At 34.9% G+C, this 19,656-nt stretch overlaps 1 protein-coding gene across 1 annotated transcript; it reads right to left on the minus strand.

The window, feature by feature from the left end:
• Positions 1 to 1,003: 1,003 nt before the first annotated feature.
• On the minus strand, positions 1,004 to 12,428 carry LOC143545992 (putative serine/threonine-protein kinase WNK5). Its single transcript, XM_077037751.1, has 7 exons — positions 11,766 to 12,428; positions 10,420 to 10,685; positions 9,664 to 9,887; positions 9,349 to 9,506; positions 8,957 to 9,278; positions 8,193 to 8,510; positions 1,004 to 1,379 (listed from the first exon to the last, which is right to left on the minus strand). Exons 1-7 carry the CDS (start codon positions 11,853 to 11,855, stop codon positions 1,012 to 1,014), a joined length of 1,746 nt encoding a protein of 581 aa, XP_076893866.1. The 5' UTR covers positions 11,856 to 12,428; the 3' UTR covers positions 1,004 to 1,011.
• Positions 12,429 to 19,656: the final 7,228 nt, after the last annotated feature.

Consider the following 19,656-nt stretch of genomic DNA (forward strand, 5'->3'; position numbering starts at 1 on the left):
AACAGATCATAGTAATCATTTAATACAACCTTGTTCAATAAGTTTGAAAGATGTGAACTTGAGGATATGGTATGCCTATAATATATGAGTGAAAAGTATAGTCTATATGATACAATATAAACGAAACATTTGATAAGCACCCAAAGTTTAAACATCATGATGATCATGGTATCCAATGTTTCATTTTCCATAAACAACATATGCAACATTAAAACATAAAATAAAAAATGCAAAAGAAAAACAAATTAAAAATACAAATAAATTTCGCTAGAAATTCTTTTGAATAAAAATAATCCTCGATTATGCTATAAAAATGTGAAAAAATAAATCTCAGCCTAAAATTTCAGCACGGCAAGTGGTTGCAAAGCAATCCTGGTCGCAAATTGGTCGGTATAACTTAAGTAAAACGGTTCATTGGTAAAAAACGCAACTAGACAAGATTTGCAAACACTTATTAATAAACTGAATTAAACAAACTTGAAAGAACTTACAAAATATGATCACTCTAATAATGTATTTAATGCTAAAAACAACATCCTGATAGAACTTGATTTTAAAGATAAACGAAACTGTTTAAATAATAAACTGATAAATCCTTATTAAAAGTTTAAGTAAAAATCTACTACTTAGGAGACTCTATTAAGCGTTAAATTAATTAAACACTTAGATAATGATGACGCTTATCTTCTTCAAATCACACTTCTTCAAAATTATTGCCAATAAAGATTTGAAGTGATCATGTGCAACCAAACTACGGCCGCAACTGTCTAGTTTTCCAGTAAAGAATTTACATAAACAACATATAGTTTAAAAATTCTCATAATACATATGCATATAGAATTCAAACAATGTGTATTTTCTCAAGAGTTGCAAACCATACATTACAAATCTCACACTAATAATCAAACACACAAATTTCACTGTTCAATCCTTTATTCATAAGCACAAATTTCTCTTTAAGTAGGTACTACCTAGAAAACCCTATTGACATATAAACATATTGTCTGAAATTCACCAAGCTGGCTCATGGTAGCCAATGTTTTCAATAGCAGCCACAGTTTTGAATAAACATCGCTTGTGAATCTCCACAACCAACGAGCGGTGTAGCAACTGGCTGCGAATGTCAACAGCTGATCCTACCCTCTTTATAACTTTAGGTTGGGTCTTATCTGGTCGCCCATTGCATCGTGTGGTCACTCTCTCTTCACCACAAAACCTTGTCAAATTGTTTGTTTTTGCAGGATGTTGTGGAAATTGACTTGCAAACGAGCTCGACTGATATTCATCTTCGTTCTCAGAGCAATAAGTGAAGTTCGAGAAGTTATATGAAGCTAATGAGCTTTGAGAACTTCCATCATCGTCCTCATAGCAGAGATTACCTACATGGAGTTTGTAAAGACATGTGACAAAACTCTATTAGAAGTGATGTCTACCGTATCTAGTATTTAAAAAAAAAAACCTGATTTTATGTTGGAAGATTAAGCAAAGTGTGTGAATAAATGTCTCAAAATAATGAAGTGTTGAAACTTTGTCCCACATTGGTTGGGGAACAAAATTGAGAATGGTTTATAAAGTATCATTCTCACTATACATTTGAAAATTTGTGATGTGTTTGACTACAACTCCTACCCGCGTGGGGGGGGGGGGGGTTGCAAATTTGGGTTTCCGAACTAAAAAAGCTATCAAGCTCGTGCGTGCCCGCACGCTACGGCTGCTTCGAACCGGCGTACCCTGGGAACAGACCGCGAATCTGTTTAAATATTCTCATAATACATATGCATATAGAATTCAAACAATGTGTATTTTCTCAAGAGTTGCAAACCATACATTACAAATCTCACACTAATAATCAAACACACAAATTTCACTGTTCAATCCTTTATTCATATGCACAAATTTCTCTTTAAGTAGGTACTACCTAGAAAACCCCATTGACATATAAACATATTGTCTGAAATTCACCAAGCTGGCTCATGGTAGCCAATGTTTTCAATAGCAGCCACAGTTTTGAATAAACATCGCTTGTGAATCTCCTCAACCAACGAGCGGTGTAGCAACTGGCTGCGAATGTCAACAGCTGATCCTACCCTCTTTATAACTCTAGGTTGGGTCTTATCTGGTCGCCCATTGCGTCGTGTGGTCACTCTCTCTTCACCACAAAACCTTGTCAAATTGTTTGTTTTTGCAGGATGTTGTGGAAATTGACTTGCAAACGAGCTCGACTGATATTCATCTTCGTTCTCAGAGCAATAAGTGAAGTTCGAGAAGTTATATGAAGCTAATGAGCTTTGAGAACTTCCATCATCGTCCTCATAGCAGAGATTACCTACATGGAGTTTGTAAAGACATATGACAAAACTCTATTAGAAGTGATGTCTACCGTATCTAGTATTTAAAAAAAAAACTGATTTATGTTGGAAGATTAAGCAAAGTGTGTGAATAAATGTCTCAAAATAATGAAGTGTTGAAACTTTGTCCCCCATTGGTTGGGGAACAAAATTGAGAATGGTTTATAAAGTACCATTCTCACTACACATTTGAAAATTTGTGATGTGTTTGACTACAACTCCTACCCGCGTGGGGGGGGGGGGGGGGTTGCAAATTTGGGTTTCCGAACTAAAAAAGCTATCAAGCTCATGCGTGCCCGCACGCTACGGCTGTTTCGAACCGGCGTACCCTGGGAACAGACCGCGAATCTGTTTAAGGGGATTGTGTTCAAGCCCGGTTCATTATTCACGATTATTACTTCTGTTTTATTGTTACAGATTTTAATACTGGAAAGATTACTAATTCTTCCTGCATTTCGTTTCAGAATGTTCCAGTCCATGAACACTGCCGCCTCCGCCATCGTCACTTCCGCTATTGCTGTCATAGCAAATTTGGTTGCGCCACTGCCTAACACAGTCGCGTCTCATGCTGAGAAACCGGAGAAATTCACCGGTGTGAATTTCAAATAGTGGCGGCAAAAGATGTTCTTTTATCTGACCACGTTGAGCCTTGCGAGGTTCTTGACTGAAACCGTTCCCCATGTTGATGAAGGGGAAATGGATGCTCATTCGGTGAGTGCGGTTCAGGCTTGGAATCATTCGGATTTCTAGTGCCGGAATTATATTTTGAATGGTATGGTGGATGTGCTGTACAATGTGTATTGCAAGGCCAAGACTGCCAAAGAATATAGGAGTCTTTGGACCGCAAATACAAAACCGAAGATGCCGGTGCTAAGAAATTCGTGGTGGCTAAGTTTTTGGACTTTAAAATGATAGACTCAAAAACTGTCATGAGCCAAGTCCAAGAGTTGCAAGTTATTCTTCATGATGTTCATGCGGAAGGAATGTCGCTTAGCGAGACATTCCAAGTTGCGGCTATGATTGAAAAGCTACCACCAAGTTGGGTTGATTTCAAGAACTATCTCAAGCATAAGCGAAAGGAGATGACCCTTGAAGATCTTGTCATTCGTCTTCGTATTGAAGAAGATAACAAAATGGCTCTAAAAAGGATTGATGGTCCTGGAATGGCAAAGGCCAATGTTGTTGAACATGGTCAATCTTGAAAGGGAAATAAAAATTGTGGAAAGAAATTTCATGGTAAAGGCTCCAACCTTGGTCCTAAGGGGAGAATTGGGAAGAAGAAGAAGTTCCAAGGAACTTGTTACAATTGTGGAAAGCAAGGCCATTGGGCCAATGAGTGCAAGCTTCCTAAGAATGAAAATGCTCGACAAGTGAATATGGTTCGTGAGGTTGAAAACCTTGTTGCTATTGTCACGGACCTTTCGATTATGGTCACCGAAGTTAACTGGGTTGGGCAAGATAACAAGGATTGGTGGGTTGATACGGGGGCTACCCGTCATGTGTGTTTTGACAAAAGCCTCTTTAGCACTTTCAAAGAGGTGACCAATGGAGAGAAGGTTTTCATGGGAAACTCCACCACGGCCGAAGTCAAAGGCGAGGGGAATGTGATCTTGAAGATGACTTCGGGAAAGGAACTTACTTTGTCCAATGTGTTGTATGTTCCTGAAATTCGTAAGAACCTTGTGTCGGGGTGGCAGTTGAACAAGTTTGGTTTCAAAATGGTTATTGAGTCGGATAAGGTCGTGTTGACCAAGAATGGTGTGTAAGTTGGTAAGGGCTATGCCCTTAATGGTATGTTTAAACTAAATGTAACCGTGTTTAATGGAATGAATGAGAACACTACTAGTTCTGCTTACTTGCTTGAGTATTCTAATGTTTGGCATGGTAGGCTAGGTCATGTTAACTTTAATTCCATTCGATGTATGATTAACCTTAATTGTATACCAACATTCGATATTGACTCAAATAATAAATGTGAAACTTGTGTCGAAGCAAAACAAACAAGATCGTCATTTAAAAAGATTGAACGATTCACCAAACTCCTCGAAATGATCCACACCGATATGTGTGATCTAAAAGCAATTCCTACTCGTGGTGGGAGTAAGTACTTCATCACATTTATTGATGATAGTACAAGGTATTGCTATGTGTACTTACTTAAGAGTAAGGATGAGGCTATTGATAAGTTTATCTTGTTCAAGGCCAAAGTTGAGAATCAACTAAATCGGAAAATCAAAAGAGTAAGGAGTGACCGAGGAGGTGAATATGTTTCACCTTTTGTTGATGTGTGTGAAAGAGATGGAATCATACATGAACTCACGCCTCCTTACTCCCCTCAATCAAATGGCATAGTGGAACGGAAGAACCGCACTTTGAAAGAAATGATGAATGCCATGATGATAAGTTCTGGTGTAAGCCAAGACATGTGGGGGGAAGCAATCTTATTGGTGAATTATGTCTTAAACATGATACCCAATAAGAAGAAAGATGTAACTCCATATGAATTATGGACAGGAAATAAACCATCATATAAATACTTGCGAGTATGGGGGTGCCTACCAAGGTAGTAGTAACACCAGCGAAACGGCTACTAATAGGACCCAAAACAGTGGATTGTATATTTATAGGATATACTCGTCCTGGTGGTGTATGATTCCAAGAACCCTGGAATAAACAAAGGCACCATACTAGAATCCAAGGATGCATCCGGTTTGAACATATGTTCCAATGCTTGGATAACGGAAAACCGAGTTCTTCTAGATCGGTTGAGGAAATTGTTCTAGAAAACGCGGGTGCAAGAGATGAACCTCGAGAACAATCTGAAATAGAGGAAGTCGAAATTAGAAAGAGTAAACGGCAAAGGACTGAAAAATCCTTTGGCTCTGACTTCCTTACCTACATGGTAGAAGAGGAACCCCAAACGTATCAACAAGCGGTGAGTTTCTCAGAAGGACCTCAGTGGAGGGAGGCCATCAAAGGTGAGATAGATTCTATCTTACAAAATCATACTTGGGAACTAGTGGATCTTCCTCAAGGATGTAAACCACTAGGATATCGATGGATCTTCAAGAAGAAGATGAAACCAGATGGCACCATCGATAAGTACAAGGCAAGGTTGGCGATCAAAGGATATAAACAACGAGAAGGTTTAGATCACTTTAATATGTATTCGCCAGTTACGCGAATAACCTCCATTAGGTTAGTCCTTGCCATCGTCGCCATTAGAAATCTGGAAGTTCACCAAATGGATGTGAAAACAGCTTTCTTGAATGAAAATCTGGAGGAATAGATTTACATAGAACAACCTGATGGTTTCATAGCCATTGGGTAAGAAAAGAAAGTTTGCAAACTTGTAAAATCCTTGTATGGATTGAAACAAGCTCCAAAACAATGGCATCAAAGGTTTTATCATGTCATGCTTGATGCCGGGTTCAAAATCAATGAATGTGACAAATGTGTATATGTGAAGGACACATCAGATGGATATGTCATTTTGTGTCTATACGTGGATGATATGCTCATTGCTGGAAGTGATGACAAAATCATAACGTCCACAAAGAACATGTTAAAGGCAAGATTTGACATGAAAGACATGGGTTTTGCGGATGTGATTTTGGGAGTTAAAATCACACGAACCCAAAATGGACTTGTTTTAAGTCAAGCCCATTACGTGAACAAAATTCTTGAGAAGTTTAATGCTAATGACTCTAATGTAGCTAGAACTCCCATTGACACGAGTCAACATCTAGCTAAAAATAGAGGTGAACCCGTTAATAAGTTGGAATACTCAAGAATTATCGGAAGCTTAATGTATCTTATGAGTTTTACTAGACCAGACTTAGCATATGGTGTGAGCAAGCTAAGTAGATACACGAGCAACCCAAGTTCAATTCATTGGAACTGTATGATTCGGTTGCTTCGGTACCTAAGATACACTCGGGAATACGGGTTGCATTATAACAGATATCCGGCAGTTATTAAAGGACATTGTGATGCAAATTGGATATCTGACACGAATGATTCCAGAGCAACAAGTGGGTATGTATTCACACTTGGAGGTGCTGCTATATCGTGGAAATCGTCTAAACAAACGATTATAGCTAGATCCACGATGGAATCAGAATTCATCGCCCTAGATAAGGCGGGCGAGGAGGCAGAATGGTTACATCAATTTGTCGAGGATATACCAAGATGGCCTAAGCCGGCATCGGCCATTTGTATACATTGTGATAGCCAATCGGCCATTGGCAGAGCTCTTAGCACAATGTATAATGTTAAAAACAGACATATTAGACGTAGACATAATACGGTACAACTAATCTCTACAGGAATTATCATTGTTGACTACGTGAAGTCAAAGGATAATATTGCGGATCCATTAACAAAAGGCCTAAGTAGAGAATTAGTTTAGAAGTCGTCCATGGGAATGGGACTAAAGTCCTTAAAAATTAAAGGTTCATACGAAGGAAACCTAACTCAACAGATTGGAGATCCCAAGAATTGAGTTCAATAGGAAAACCTAATTATATGAATTAATGAGGTTAATGTGGGGGGGATAACCCTAAGTATTTAAAAGGTAGTTTACTACATGGTTGGTAAACTTTATAGTCCATTCCTAAAAGTGACAAGTGTGAGGCTAAGCCTATGGCTTTTAATGATTCGACTAAGGTAACCATACATGGTGAATCACCTATGTGAGAGAGAAGTGGGGTCGCTACGAATTGTTGGGGCACAATACTTAATGGCTCTCGCAGAACCAGGCTCATGTTCATGATCATAACGAACCTAACTATGAGGACTTGACTTTTGTCAGGGAGAGTCTTGTGTGAAGTGTATTGTCGTCTACACAAACGACAGATGAGTTCAAAGACATCGCTGTCTACTCAGAGTCAGTGGGCTAAGTGCGCTTCATAAGCAAAGGTTCAAAAAGTAACATCTACCTATTGTATGCAAGATTCAACTGTTGAAATTTAATCGAAATAATGTTGTTTTTCGACCTCCATTCATGTGGGGGATTGTTGGAAGATTAAGCAAAGTGTGTGTGAATAAATGTCTCAAAATAATGAAGTGATGAAACTTTTCCCCACATCGGTTGGGGAACAAAATTAAGAATGGTTTATAAGGTACCATTCTCACTACACATTTGAAAATTTGTGATGTGTTTTACTACAACTCCTACCCGCGCGCAGGGGGGGGTGCAAATTTGGGTTTCCAGACTAAAAAATCTATCAAACTCGTGCGTGCCCGCACGTCCCGCGGACACGAATGCAGCTCCGAAAACCCGAGCCCGCGTGAGGCGATTTTTTGCATTTGTTTTTGAGATATTGAAATCGTAACTGCTGGTCAATGGTCATAACTAATTGTTAATGGTGTCATTAATAATTATTCTGTAACTGATTATTATTATTATGATTTTCAGTTTCATATTCTGCACTAATGACCATTAATTGGGTCATTATGGGGTTGAATATACAGTTATGATCTTGTGGTTATAAAACCAGACCATAAGCAGAAGTTTAAGACACACTAATACACACAGCTCTTTCTTCCTCTGCTGCAACAGCATTATTCTTGATTTCGTTTCAGGCAAGTCGTCAAGTCCGGCAGCACGCTACGACCGTTTCGAATCGGCGTACCCTGGGAACAGACCACGAATCTGTTTAAGGGAATTGTGTTAAACACAAGCCCGGTTCATCGTTCACGATTATTACTTCTGTTTTATTGTTACAGATTTTAATACAGGATAACCAACATTTTATTGATCAAACTAGTAGAAAAACCTGTCAAAATTGGAATTCCTTTCATCTTTAAAGTGAAATTTAATTTTTTAAAACTAGAGGTTACCTCGAGTCCAGTCGGCAGTACCAAGACTCCGTGGGGATGCTTGAGGTGATGACTGCGACGAGGTTGAGTGGAAAGGGCGGGGAATGTCGTCGTCATCATTTTCATCGTAACAGAAACTATGATAATCAAGAGTTTGTGCCAATTCCATGGGACCTTTCTTCGATGTAGGAATTAAGTTTGTGATCTCCTTATCGATCATCTCAGCAATATCAAGCGGCTCCCAATCATTAATCTCCAATTCCTTCACCATTTCAGTAGCAACATCATGTGCCGTGTCACTCTCAATGTCAAAGGGAAAGTATATATTCCTTGCTTTACCTACCAATTCAATTGTTTAGTGGCTAGTTTAACGAACTAACAAAAAAGGTCTAGATTTAGTGGTATAAGAACGATTTTTTGTATTCGTAGAAATATTTATACTTTGTAGGTGTTTCTTAAGTACGATTGTACTTCTAGGGGGTTCGCTACAGGTGAAAAAAGTTGGAAAGTAAGCTTGAGTGACATGTGAACTCCATAGAGTTTGGTGAAACATTGTACAGAATGGGTTAATTTCGATGGAACACTGTATGGAGTTCGTTTGTCACGAAATCTACATGCTGTTTTTGCTTGTCACTCCAAACTCTAGAAATTTATCAGAACTTGCATGAGTTCGCTTGATAAGGTAGTGAACGACCTAGAAGTACGATCACTTTCAAAAAATTGCCTAAAAGTACTTGGCAAAATCTTAAACCACCTATGGGTCCAAAAATTATACAAATACTTACCAGTTTTATCATAGATGAATACTTTGAGGAATATTGAACCATCTTCCTGGTTCATAGTGCCTGTGATCTTCATGTTCGTCGTCCTTTTTGGATCCTGAACACCGAAAGAAGGGGCCTTCTCGAGTATCTTTTGAATAGAAGTAGGGTTCTTGGAAGTCATTATTGGAATGGCTGGCAATGTTTGATCATTATCTTCAACCAGGAAGGGCTCCATCAAGAGCTCTCTAGCAGAAGGCCTGGTTGATGCGTTTTCAAGGCATTTTCCTATAAACCGTTTTGCTTCAGCGCATTCGATCTGATCAAATGCTTTCGGCAACTTTCCCTAATAGTTTGATGTATATTTTAGTTTTATGATAGAAACAATGTATCCTTATTCTGTATTTATAACATACCGAAGTGACTTTCTTGTAAATTTGAGCTGGGTTGGTGCATTCGTTGTATGGAAATTCAGATGTAAGCATTTCTAACACGCACATGCCGAATGAGTAAATATCCACAAGCTCATTGTAATCTTCTTCGTACATTTCTGGTGCCATAAATTCAGGTGTACCTGTTTCATGTGTGTAACTGTTAGAAAATAATAAATAGCTTATGTTCATAAAAGATTTTTTTTTTAGTTATAGATAGTTGTAGTGCATGAGAAACCAAACTAGAAACACATCCATAATATGGTCTCCTAAGAGAGTTAAAGATTGAGGAAACATTGCCTATGACGCTATGAGCGTGCTGTGAGTCGCATAGAGTGGCAGCTAACCCAAGATCACCAATCTTTACTTGTCCAAGATGGCCGTTGATGAAGATGTTATCGCACTTTAGATCTCGATGGATCACTGGGGGATTGTGGCTGTGCAAATAAGCTAGGCCTTCCAGGATCTGTCTAGCCCAGTCTTTAACCGCTCGCATGTGCACTCGCTTGTATTTCTGCCTGTACCTGCATAATCATGTCCAAGTTGTGAACATATTATTATAGTTTTAAGTTATGGTAAAACAAATAGAAAAAAACTGAGAAAACAACATTAGAGTGTAAACATATAGTTCTAATGAAAAATATACATTATTTAAATTAAATAAAACCCAACGTAAATCCAGTTCACCAAATTTGGTTGAAAATGTCATTTTTTTTCTTAACTGTGAGAACCCATTACCAAAAAAACACCAATACTTTGTGAATCTACGGTCTCATGTAAAAGCAGTTTATGCTGGACATGTGATCCATCTTCAAGGGGTTAAAGGCAGAAAACCACTAGAAGCGCCAAAATTGAACCTGAGATCCGTGCTTGAGGGACTCAAGTGCTTACCAGAGCACCACCCCTTGAAGCTTAGATCGAAAATGTCTTGTATTAGTCAAACTTAAAATTGAGAGGGGAAGGAGTTCCAAATTTGGCTGTTGCTTATTTAGTTTTGTTCTAGATGATTTTGAAATGTGTTGACATAAGTATGATCATAAGGAAGATTGTGATTACTCTCTAAGGCTTCCAGCGGTGAACATCTCCGTTATGAAGTTAAAAGTCCGTTTATCGGCATCGATCCAAGAAGTGTAGAATCGCATTATGGAGCTGTGATTGAGGTTCCTGAGGAGATGGACCTCGGAATATAGGCGTTGAAGATCCTCAGGTGACCGCAAAACACAGTTGAGTTTCACCTGGTTCCATGCCACTTCTATGCCTAAAACCTCATCAAATGCTTTGTAAACTGTCTTCATTGCTCCTTTTCCGAGTATTTCCTTGAACTACAAGCATTGTTAGTGTAACTTTGTGTCATTCCTTGTAGATTGAAGTAACAATATAAATTTGATGTAACTTATGCCAACATTTAACGTTTTTTTAAATGGTTTGCTACTCTTTCATTGATTTTATGTCTCTTGTGTTATTTTTTTAAAAATAATTATAATAATTTCCACATATGTGTATAGTGTATATAAAGGAATTCTTTCAAGACCATATGTTTTACAATAAATCTCGAACATATTGAAATTCATATTCATTAATTTCTGTCAACATAGTGTAAGTATCTAACATATTATTACTTGTTCAAAAATGAACCACTGTGTATTCAAACTTACTTTTAAGAACAATATTTATGTATTAAAAAGTTATATCTTGTGTACGCAATTTTTTTTTTAAAAAAAGAGAGAGAGAGGAATTGTCGTTATCTGACTTTCATTAAAAAAGAAAAGAAAATACTGATTATTTTTGAAAGGGTATGAATAATGCATCTTGATTAAAGAACTAGTCAACTTTCCTGATGACATGAGCGAGTTATTTTTAAAGATAAATTACAATGATGAATCAATCCACCTTTTCAGAAACCAACAACCCACTGCATATGACCCAAGAAATTGGTAGAACACCTTTTTTACAAATAAGTTTATATAAGTTAAAACATATAGCCAGGGTACGTAACAAACCTGAGTTCAAATGTTTTTGGTTGTTTTAAAGATCATAAATGGTTATTTTCAGGAAGACTAATATACAAAATATTCAATTTACCATTAATATCCAAAATTATTTTGTGAACTGTGCGATAATCGGATAAGCACATATTTATTGCGCTTAATTTAAAACAGTAAAATTCGTAAATAATTTATTTCTCTATCCAGTGATTTCTGTAAACAAGAAAAGTAAGGTTGCAATATTCCTATGATAGCATGTTCCTTTTTCATAAATGGTAGGGTTAAGTTAATCCTTTTGTTTAAAAGGATATAAACAATTAGTACATGTTGAATCCAAGAGTTCTTCATGAATATTCAAAGACTATAATATCCCACTAAAATATATGATAGTAAAACACGAAGAGAAAGAAAACATACTCGTCCATATCGACCCGATGGATCGACCTCTGCGTATCCAAGTTGTGTCTTCCCTCCACGGATGGAATCATTGGATTTCGATTTGTACATGTTACCTTGTGAACGTGATACAAAGAGCTATATATATTTATAACCTTAACGAGTTCTAGCTAAAAACTATGATTTAATTATATATTGTGAACAAAGTAAACCGAAATAGAAAGGAGAAACTGCTGTAAATAGTATAGTAGATATTAACTAAAAAACAATGGGCGATCAAGTGTTAAATAATTGGAGGCCTTCCTTCATGATTCTCATAAGGAAAAACACCGAAAACGAGCCAGAAGAGCATTGAGTAATCGATCCTAAGCATTATCCATGACATCACTACAACACCGGTGCTAGAAATATATCCTTTTGTAGCCATATTGATTGATTTATGAACAGCAAAACAAAGGAGTTATGAAAAAATATGTAGTTTGTAACAAAAAGTTAACCAGTTTTCCTAATATGATTATAACTCTAAAAGCAGAAAATAACACTTAAAAATTGGCTTCTGAATTTAAAAAATCGGTGCCCGCGCTTTGGTAATTCCATCTGTAATTGTTGAGCAAAAAACGATTCGATTAGCTAGTAAGATGATTCTTGAAGACGATGATTGGAAGCACAAAGATTTTAGAGAGAGAAGAGAAAGAAACAAAGAGATGACTTTTGAGATGGTGGAAACAAAAGGTACTAGTAGGTGTGCGTGTGTATACAACGAACGCATATATGATGTCGTTGAAAGGGAGTAGAAACCTACCGAAATAGATATAAAATTATTAAAACTAATAAACTAGATAGACGGTTGAAAGCATAACGTGGTTTATAATATGATGTCAATTTGATATTTTCTAGAAAAAATATATAATTATTTTTTTATTTAATCAACGAAACATTGAAACTTTACTAAAAAAAACTTAGTTATTGATTTAGCAGTTAGCACCCTTAATCTAATTTACTCTTCTTTTAGTACTAATTCTTATTCCATTATTCTGTTTCGATGTAATCACTACCTTGTTAAAGGAAAATTAAATTTAAAATCAAGTTTATTTTAAGTTAAAAAAAACGTAATTTTTAAATATGAAAGTTGTGTTGCAGCAGGAATATCGATTTCCTAAAGTCGGTTAATGATTTCATTAAAAGCATACCTCTGAATCGGTTAGAGGTAGAGTGTTTGGCTTACTAAAAAAACATATCTTAATTATAGTTTATGAAGTCTTTAATGGCTAGGTTTCAGAGAAATGTTAAATGATTCAGAGGACATCTCTTAATTAGTCAAGCCTCTTGATTCAACACAAAATTGCCAAATAACCTCTAAAACTTTAATAATTATATAGCAAACGGAAAAGTAATAATTACATTGAAACAGATGACAAGTGGACAACAAGCTGCGCCGCTACCTCTTTAATCGGTTAATTCCTTGCAATACAGTATCAGTCTTCAAAGGATATTAAGGATTTAAGTCATAAATCATATATTTGGGTTGCTAGACATAAAATGCTTTATACATAAATCAAACCAATATTCATAATAAATATAAACCTTTTAGACGGTTCTTGTCTAATTTCTTAATAAATTAGAAACAATTAAACATCATCGATAATGCGCTGGCTAATTTGAGAATACATTAAGAGTTGACATGATGTATACTCCAATTATTCTATAAAGTTTTAGCACAGTAGGTACAGGAGACCCACTAATGATTTCGACCCATCAAAGCCTATCACATTTAAATAAGTAGATTTTGAAGTATAAACATTATTAACCGAGAGTTTTAAAAGAACTAAGTATTAAATCACCGGCAGTTTTAGAGTCAATGACCGCATATGTGGAAGAGAAAGGAGGAGAGCTCGCATACGTGGAAGAAAGAGGTGGGCTTGGTCCTTGGCGACGACATACGTGTTTATCATTAGTATAAAATAGCTTTTGTAGGAAAGTTATAGAAAGTTTGCAACGGCATACATTAGTAAAAATTTTGTAACCAAAATTTGTTGTAAAACGGTTGAAAATGATTTTCAAGCATGTGTTTTTCCCACACAACTTTTTTTTTAGAAAATCGTTAGAAAGTAGGTTTTTTTAACAAATTTCCTATGAAATCTATCGTATAAAAGCGATTCATTTTCTAAAAGTGTATGAAAAAAAGAAAATTATGTGAGAAAGAATGGCAGAGAATATGTGAACGGTATTGACTTTAAAAGTAACAAAATTGTTAACTTTTAATCAAAGTTTAGTTTGACAAGATCCAACATTACAAAATACTTATATCAATGTCTGTTTAAATATTTATCCAAATCAGTATATAACCTAATTGCCGGCCATAATTATGAAAGAAGATAAAGGTTCGTCTTAGTAGTTGAATTCAACTTGTTATTTATTACCTATACTTTGGATTTTGATTTAATCATTTCATTAGTCAAATCCTTAGGTTTATTTGGATTGATTAAATTCTTTCGAATTTTAAAGTGCATTTGATTTTACTAGGCGGGTACCCGCGTGATGCAGCAGGAAACACATATTTTTGTAATCACGTAACAAATTTATGGGTGTTCATTATTTCGCTTGAAACTGTGAAACCGTTCGCTGGTTCGGTTTCACAGTTGAACTGAAGCTAACCGTAAATATTGAAGGCATTTTGAAATTTTAGTTATTTACTTACGTGGTATTAGATATGTTCTATTATATATATATATATATATATATATATATATATATATATATATATATGAGAGGTATAGTTTGAAAACCCTATGTAACATCGTTTTTTTTGTTACATGTAATATATGTTATATTTAATACAAAACATCAAAAACATAAAAAAAAATGTTTTGCTATTTTTTTTACATTTTTTAGTAATTTTTATATATATTTTCAGGAGAGAGAAAATGTAAATAAACTTTAACATTTTTTATTAACTTTAATTATGAACCATAAAATTTAATCTTTAATTAAAAACATATGGTTGAGAATGTGTTTCTAGAGTTTTTACAACTCAAGTGGGTTTTTATTCGAACCTAACTCTCTCTCTCTCTATATATATATATATAGTTAAAATACAACTAAGCAAATTTTATTTAATACGAGTAAGCCGTTTTATTATAACTTTAGTTTAGCCTAAATTCTGGTATGATTTTTTGTCGGTTTTGGTCTTGTTATGATTTTGTCTTATATTTATTCCAATAAGGTTTATCATTTACGTAACCAAAATTATCTTTGTTTATATTATGATTCTCTTAAATAATTTATTAGTTGGTGCTTAACTTTGAAATGAATGTTTAGATAGATTAATAATTCTTATTTTAAACTCAATTTATTATCGAAGTACAAACCAAATCGAAACCTAACTATTGGTAATGGTTTGCCTTGGTCGGATTTCAATTTTCAACGGCTCAATTTTGATTTTTAATGAGAAAAAACGTTACTAATGTTTTGGCTCATGAATTAATTTAAAACCATCAAAACCGGACAGCAACACTCCCCAATGCAATTTTTGTTAACTTTGAAAACTATAGCAATATGGTAATCAAATTAAAGAGAATAAAATGCTCGTTTTTATGGTGTAAATTTTTTTTAAAAAGTATTGGCATATGAAAAAGTTATAACCATTTAATAATCGTGGGGGAAGTTGAGTTATAAATGAAATTATAAGAATATATAGGTAAAAAATAAAAAACCAATGTTATAACTATTATTTAAATTTAAAAAACTTGAAGGATTAAAATTGTAAATATTTAAAGAAACAACAAAATACATGTGAGATTTAAGATAAAAATGACCCATGTACCCTCAATAAAGATTGATTGTAAAATATTTAAAATGGATGTCTTAATTTACCCTTTAACTTTATATTATATATAGAGTATATATGGTTATCTCATTTGTAATCATCACCTATTATGATTGAGTTCTTTTTCAAATTGATTCATTTATCATTAACCATAGTTTATTTGCATTCCTAAAACTAGTCATTAGTTTAGAGTAACATCATTTTGGTACAAATCTAACTCAATAAAAAGACGATTAAACACATCTTAGATATTCTACGCAGAGGATAACAACAAGAAGTAAAAAAATTTGAGCACCTCCTTAAAGACTAAAAACAGCACCACCAACGTCGTCCCACCCCAGTTATCGATGTACACCACTAACATAAATCGAATTGGTGGTAGATTCATATAAAAAAACAATATTCTGGCGGCCTCTCTCTCTATGTGTGGTTGTTTATATGCCGGCGACCGCTCTCTCACCCACCATTGGCAAGTCCAAGAAACCCACCACCATCACCAGATTTAGTCACTGGATCTATCTCCCCATTTCCACATTTGTTGTCATTCTTCCCCCACCTCCAATGGCGGGCATTGATTTTTAAATAAGTGAAAACGATTTTCATACGAGGGATCGTCGGGTAGGTATTGGCTTCATCATCTTATTCGCTTCTAGATCAAAAGAGAGAAACTAAAAACATGAAAAGTTGCCTAATAACACGTGGGCCATTGGGAGAATGATTTCGGCATTGTTCGCACCGACTTCCAAGTTTAATAACATATGTGATATCATATCAAAATGACTCAAATCAATCCCTAAAAGTTTAAAACTAATCAACTTTTTAGAGCAAATTATTACAATAAAAGTGAAATAAAACCGTAGGAACACATCTAAGTTCATAGAATAGAATTTCCAGGGACTTTGGTGGGTCTTTTTACGTGTGCTTACTGTATCGTGTATTAGATAGCTCTTCAATGTATGTTGTTTTTAAAAGATTGGGTTTTGCGATTCAAAAGGGGGGTAGCGACGCAGCTTGTTGCCCGCTTGCCTTCTGTTTCGATGTAATCTAAACTTTTCTTGTTTCTATTTTTGTTAATTAACAGAACCAAAAAAAAAATCTGGTATAGAGTTCACATTCATATTAAACTATTTTGTGGGAACACGAAATCAATAATCGAATTAGTCAAAAAGGGTGTCTACAAAGACGAGAAATTATCTTTTTTGTGATGATGTGTTTGAATTAAGACTTTTATACGTAATTAGCCCATATTTGGTATTGTTGTGTTGTGAATATGATAATTATGAATAAATAATTGATATTAAGTGATTTTAAAAGTTTTATTGAAAAGAAGGAGTTCAGGACATTGCAGAGATTAAGAATCGGAAGACCGGGAAAAATTGGACAACCCAATCACGTATGACCACATATACATTCACCAAAAGCATCGGTTTATGAGAGTTCTGAGGCAACTTTGGAAGATCAAAAGCAGCTTTAAAAATGGATTAAAGATCATAATCAGTCGAGAAGCTTGAAGGTCAAAGATCGAAGCTAGTGATTTGTGTTTGCTGATCTCTTGGGTTCTATCTTTCTATTTTTCATCTTTTCTGAACAATCAAAACATAATGTCTTTTGTGTTTGATTTGATTTTGAATATCATGTCCATCTAAAAGCTTTTGTAACTATTTGAATACGATGATTCTTAAACTGGTTTGATGTTTTAAATATTCAATTTATCTATGTAGTGATTTCAATGGTTTGTTTTGATAATCTTATAATGTGTATAATTGCTTGTTATTATTGATTACTCTATTGAGTTGGTCAGATACTCAGATAAGCCTTTTAATACGCATGCAAGATCTGTTTTATCTCTAGGTTTAAATATTCAAAATGAAAAAAATATCATAAAAAACGTATCCTAAAGAAAAAAAAAACAACAAAAAAGAAGATTTTTTCGTATAATGAATCTAATTAATTGAATTACTAATAGAAAAAGGTTAAAAACTAACAATTAAAAATTTTCGAGTATATAATTCGCGTATATATTTCGAGCAAACAATTATGTTTTTCAGGCAATCCAGTCGGGTATCACGTAATCATGTAACTGTCTCATACCCATAACAAAAATTGAAACTAATTCAATATCCGATCTCATAACCGCCATGTTACGGTATACCGATCTTGAATGCCTCAGTTTACGAGTACACCGATCAGGCGAATTAAGGTTTTTTTTCTTCATCTCAACCCCAAGGGAGTTGTGCTTTCTTGGAACCTCCCATTGTCCAGGGTCTTCGTCCTAAGAGCTTTTGAGGTTCCTTGGTACCTGAAATCACAATAGTGTTGATTGAGTGTGTACCCATACATACTAACTCGTATAAGTTTTTATTATGATCTATCGTTTAATCTAAGGTAAATCTCAATCGCCCAAAGATTGGTAACTATAAACTTCTCAACTTTCTACTCGAGTAATTTAACGGGCAAGCTATCTAACCTCGTCTCGAAATTTGTAAGAACCAGCTCGACTCGAATATCATATTAGCTGACTTTGAGTAGATTTTTTTAGACTATTTTTAGCGATGTTGAAGACACAAACTAAACGAAAAGTCATATTCATACAAAACTAACGTACTATTGCCTCGTAATTATCTATTATCTAATATATATAAATAAGAGTGCTGGTGTCGCAAGGCTTCCATTGGGCCATTTTGCGGCACTTTATTGGTGCAAAGCAAGTTGTTTTTGTTTTGTTTTTTTAGTTCCGGTCCGTAACGAATGTAACAAAAACTGAAGAATACCAATTGCATTTTGGTTTGTTTGTTTTAGTTGTGATATCGTAACGAACATGATGGAGACCAACTAAATTTGCGTAGACTCCACGCGTTTGGTTTTAGTTCCATTACAATAATGAACGTAGAGAAAATCAACCGAATTTCAATTTTTTTAGTTCCGGTACCGTAATGAACGTGATGGAAACCAACCAAATTAGCGTAGACTCACCGCGTCAACGCCCGGGATCGACAACGGTCGGGTTTTACCAACGCTCGAGTTTTACCGACCGACACCAGCCGATTGGCCCACCTCAATTTGTATAACTTTTTTTTATTTTTGGTTTTAGTTTAAGTATAATAACGCACGTAATCGAAACCGACCGAATTCGCATCGATTTACCGTCTTATCGATTGGAACAAACAACGCTCATGAATTTATCACCGTTCAGATTTTACCAACCTACCTGACGCTATGCGTAGGATAAACTTGTTATATGTAACGGTAATGCATGTGGCCATAAAAGTTTTGTATTTTATTATTATTATTATTATTATTATTATTATTATTGCTTTAAAGGTCAACTAACAAATAAAATATTGTATAAAATCTCCCTTATAAAATATAACTATCATGATCGATTATAAAAGAATATATATGAAGTGTCCTGGCTATTGAAAATCATCAAAAGCTAAAGGCGTTTTAGAAACCGGTATCAAAATATAAGTTAGATTTCGTCCATTAAAAGTGCTATTATATTAATCTGGTAACGACGAAAATATATTATTTAATTTTGATATAGTAAATTGATATAATGATAATCTTTTTTTTTTAATCTAATGGTTGTGTATACTTCTAGTTTTATTTAGATATAACGTACGTTTTCACTTTTTTAAACGTATAACTTTTGTTATATTTCTATAAAAACTAGAGTTAAATGAGTGTCGGTTCGTCATTGACCCGGATGTCGGTATGAGACCGGATTCGGGTCGGTTAGATTCAAAATGATGAAATAAAACTAAATCATAAAAGGGATGGAGGCTAGTTTGGAACGATTCATAGTGGAATTGAAAAGTCCAAACTAATTTTAATATAGACCCCAACGGGCGGGAATGCAATTGACCCGGGAAATCCCATCAATCATTGAAATTGATTGAGAACTTTCATTTAGAATGTAAACATGAACAACTTTCATGTTCAACACTTACCCAAAAATTGGATGGAACAAGCAGAATCGGAGAAGTCAAAGTATTGGACTTTGGAAAGTCAAACCGTCAACGTAATAGAGTTTTAAATATAAAATATGTTTTCTGATATTTTGAAAGGTAAATAACAACCACTGAT

This window comes from Bidens hawaiensis, unplaced genomic scaffold (genome assembly GCF_021521415.1).
Source record: "Bidens hawaiensis isolate Kalapana, Puna unplaced genomic scaffold, B.hawaiensis_p1.1 tig00014140_1, whole genome shotgun sequence".
NCBI lineage: Eukaryota > Viridiplantae > Streptophyta > Magnoliopsida > Asterales > Asteraceae > Bidens > Bidens hawaiensis.

Excerpts from the sequence above, each read along its gene's own strand:
- LOC143545992 (XM_077037751.1), bottom strand. The coding sequence starts at position 11,855 with ATGTACAAATCGAAATCCAATGATTCCATCCGTGGAGGGAAGACACAA. Across the intron at positions 9,888-10,419 it reads ACCGCTGGAAGCCTTAGAGA|GTACAGGCAGAAATACAAGC; the intron begins GTAATCACAATC and ends ATGATTATGCAG. Across the intron at positions 8,511-8,956 it reads ATTCATCTATGATAAAACTG|GTAAAGCAAGGAATATATAC; the intron begins GTAAGTATTTGT and ends TTGAATTGGTAG.